At 30.1% G+C, this 3894-nt stretch overlaps 1 protein-coding gene across 4 annotated transcripts in view; it reads left to right on the plus strand.

The window, feature by feature from the left end:
* dsh (Segment polarity protein dishevelled) overlaps positions 1-3818 on the plus strand; it is a 15156-nt gene extending 11338 nt beyond the window's left edge. The window contains exons 10-11 of one of the 4 annotated variants that reach the window (XM_018516702.1): positions 3119-3187; positions 3647-3818. In XM_018516702.1, coding sequence (XP_018372204.1) covers positions 3119-3187; positions 3647-3687 — 110 coding nt within the window. In that variant the 3' untranslated portion in view covers positions 3688-3818. The other 3 variants (XM_018516703.1, XM_018516701.1, XM_018516704.1) reach the window with 3 other exon arrangements.
* The last annotated feature ends 76 nt before the right edge of the window (positions 3819-3894 follow it).

Here is a 3894-nt window from a genome sequence, read left to right on the forward strand (position 1 = left end):
CCCGCAAGAGCCATGTACATATGTCTCATAAAAAAGTGAGTCGAAAATGTCAATAACAAAATGTTGTAATATTGATAGTTTTTAAACAGTATGCGAGCCTTTGAAAATATCCAACCATAGGACATGAAGTTCGCGCCGTCAAGTGCGGCACAATTAAAGCCGCGTATTCACCTAGCGAACGAACACCGAACGAACAGCAAACGTAAAAATTTGTATTGTTGTTTGTTACATAAAAGTCACACAAGTTTAATTGCTACATGGAACGAACATCGAATCTGGTCGAATACCAGTATTCCGTACAATCAAGAAAAAGAATAAACTGCTCACAAATATAAACACTAATATCCGAACATTCGCGTTCGGTGTTCCTTCGCTAGGTGTATACATGGCTTAAGTGACTGGCTGCGCGAACGTTTTGATTAACGGATACCGATAAACGGCACGATATTGCCGAATAAGTATTGCAAAGGTTCGTGAAATCTCTATTAACATCTGCGGTGTTCTTAAATTGAAATTCAATTTAATCGATACAAGTAATCATCGTCAATTGCAAATTCGGTACTACGTCGTTTATCTTAGAATTTTTGAAGGATTTTGAAGACGTTTTAAATAATAAATAAATAAATTAAAAAAAATTTTTTTTTTTCATTTTATTTCCTAAATATGAAATATTTGTTTATACCAAATACGTATTTCAAATATGAATTTTTTCTAATATTGTTTGTGACAGAAAAAAGTTTTGGAAATATTTGTCGATTGATGTTTTTAATATTATTTGTTTGAATAATTTAATATTAGTTTCATTTATACATTTATTTGTTTATATTAAATTATTAAAACATATTTAAAAAATCCTTTTTACTGATATAAATGACGTTTTATTGAATTTGCGATTGACGATGGTTCCCCCCCCCCCCTCTCTCTCACATTGATTAAATCGAATTTCAATTATAGAATACCGCAGGAAATGTTAATAGAGATTTCACGAACCTTCGCAATATTTGTTCGGCAGCCATTTAGTGCAGTATCCATCAATCAAAGCGTTCGCGCGGCCGGCCGCTTAGTTGCGCGAACTTCATATTCTGTGGTTGGATATTTTCAAAGACTCACACACCGTTTAAAAACTATTGATATTACAACATTTTGCTATTGACATTTTCGACTCATTTATTGACTCATCTTTTCATGAGGAACATGTACATGCCGGCTCTTACGGGTAGTCTAAATCACCCTGTATATCTATTAATATCATTCAATTGATTGCGTTTTAGGATTGTCTACGACAATGGGACAGCTATTTCTTTAAAATTGAGAAGATGTTTCTAAATGTCTAGTAATTCAGTCTTCTATTAAATATTTTGAACATTTCTCGACATCTCTGTAGAAATGTTTTTCGCGAAAAAGTGTTCGTGTGTAAAAATTGTCGACTCGTTAGAAACTGATTTAAGTACACGAGTGACAGACTTTTATATTGTGTAAAGTTATTATATCTATATATTCAAAAATTAGTCTTTACATTATGCGACATTGTATTGAAACTCAATGAACTGTACATACATATATGCAAATTATGTCATCATAAATGTGCCATCTGATCAGTGTTACAAAAAACTGCGAGATTTATAATTTATATAGATGCTTGTGCACAAGTTACTATAGTCTTCTTAAATTATGTTTATCGTTATTATCTCTCACATGCATAATTCACATAGTGAACAGTTTATATATATGTTTCATTTAAGTGTTTTTAAGTGTGTTTTACGTATAATATCAAAGTATATTCTTTCTATTTATGCCTTGCCGTTACATTATGTCAACTTTATTTGCCGCATTTTGTTACGAACAGGAAATCCTTTTCCATGCTCGATTCGATGCTACAATAAGAAGAGTAACACTTAATGATTTACATTACTACCGTCGTACGCCAAGATGAACTTTGAACCCATAGGACTTGATAATTTTGTACAGTACACGTTATAAAGAAATTTTTTTTTTTCACTACTGACGGCAATTAATATCGTTGAGATATCCTTAATTTTATCTGCGTTGCGTACACACTATTATACTCATATGGAGAGCAAGAGAACAGATGCGATAATCGCTGTGCGTTCAATGTTCCACTGTACGACGAGTTGGTAATAACTAATTAATATAGCTTCACGTATATTTATATTGATTAATAATTCGCACATATATTCAAATACATATATTTAAAATCTATGCAATACTTTTACGATGTAGAAATAAATGATCGTATTTCAACGGAAAGATTGTTTTTTATTCTTCGTTACATCAAGTCTTTCCAATTTTATTTTATTATTCTGTTATACGTCGTGAAGCTATATTTGCAATGTAAACGTCATGCAATTTTTCTAATTGATATACAATATATTGCATATTGTTGGCATTTTATTTACGTAAACAATTGTATCGACTAAAAGTAATTTTACAAGCAGATAATATAATTCGATAAAATTTCTTTCTAAAATCCCTAATTTTTAATTAATGAATGCATTTCTGTTAATTTTGTCGTTTTGCGAAAAATTGCATACGAGACGTTCAACTTTCATTGAATTGCACTGAATTATAATGTATGTAAATATTTGCATAAATGCAAACGGCTTATTGATATGTGTATATATATATATATATATATACACATATATTGTATGATATACACTTACATGTTACATATTATACAATATAAATTTCATATCTAGCTTATGTTGCAGACAGATAGTGCAATACATTTTACAAATCATTTTTTTATAATTAAATTTTAGAATCGCGTTTTTAAAAATCATTTGTTATATTCGCGAATATATTATAATTGTCAATTATATTAAGCAATTATATTACAGCATAGTCGCATAAACGGAACAAAATTTTGTGTAGATTTATAAAATTTTATCTCGTGTGTTAAAATCTTTTATTCTTCTTGTGAAAAGTTTATTACTTCATTTGTTTGTATCATCTTTCTATCCTGAAAAATAGGAAACTTCTATGTATTTTCGATATACATATATTATATCTTTAGTATTGTACATACATTGCACCACGCCTCAGATAGATAACCGAGTCATTTTTGTGCCTTGTGCTGCGTTGACGAAACACGCAGGGCGACGTATGCACGAGGAGAGTCATACACAAACTAGTGATTTGGACAACAATAGCAGAGACGATATCTGTGAGTCTATGTTTATTTTATCACGACACATAGTGCCCACATTCACTATATTTTTCTCAAATATCTTTTTTTTTTTTGAACTGTTTTTACTTTTATACTCTTTTGCGGTGTCAATTTATATCAATAAAATCAATCGTTGTACATAGCTAATCAAAGCAGTACGTTACATCACCTTCCTTACGCTTATATATGTATTTAATTAGAAATAATTGGATAAGCTGGTTATATAAATGGCAGATAACTTTCTCTCTTTCATTGTGTACATTATAAACATTAAACATAGTGTAAGTTTGGAATGCCTTATACCCACTTGTATACAAATCTAGTTTGCAACTGTGTACACACATGCACACACATATACACGAATATATTGTGTTGTGCATATCGAAATTTTATAGGCAAAACAATCATATGTTGTGTGTTGTATAGCAATATAAAATGATTTTGTTTTCTTTGCAGATGAAGAAGACATTTTGGAATACCAGTTTCTACACAAGTGAACAACTTTGTTAAAGTATACGTACGGATAATAACGCGATCAATCGAACGAGTGGTCAAGGTATATTTCCATTAACTTTTCGTTAGTTGAATGGAAATATTACACGCGAAACGTATATTTATATATTTAATAGGCCAATTTTGATAAAATATCAAATAAAGTAAAAATATTAAGACTCGTAATTATGATATATATATATATATATATA

The sequence above is a fragment of the Trachymyrmex cornetzi genome, unplaced genomic scaffold (genome assembly GCF_001594075.2).
Source record: "Trachymyrmex cornetzi isolate Tcor2-1 unplaced genomic scaffold, Tcor1.1 scaffold646, whole genome shotgun sequence".
In the NCBI taxonomy this organism is placed as follows: Eukaryota; Metazoa; Arthropoda; class Insecta; order Hymenoptera; family Formicidae; genus Trachymyrmex; species Trachymyrmex cornetzi.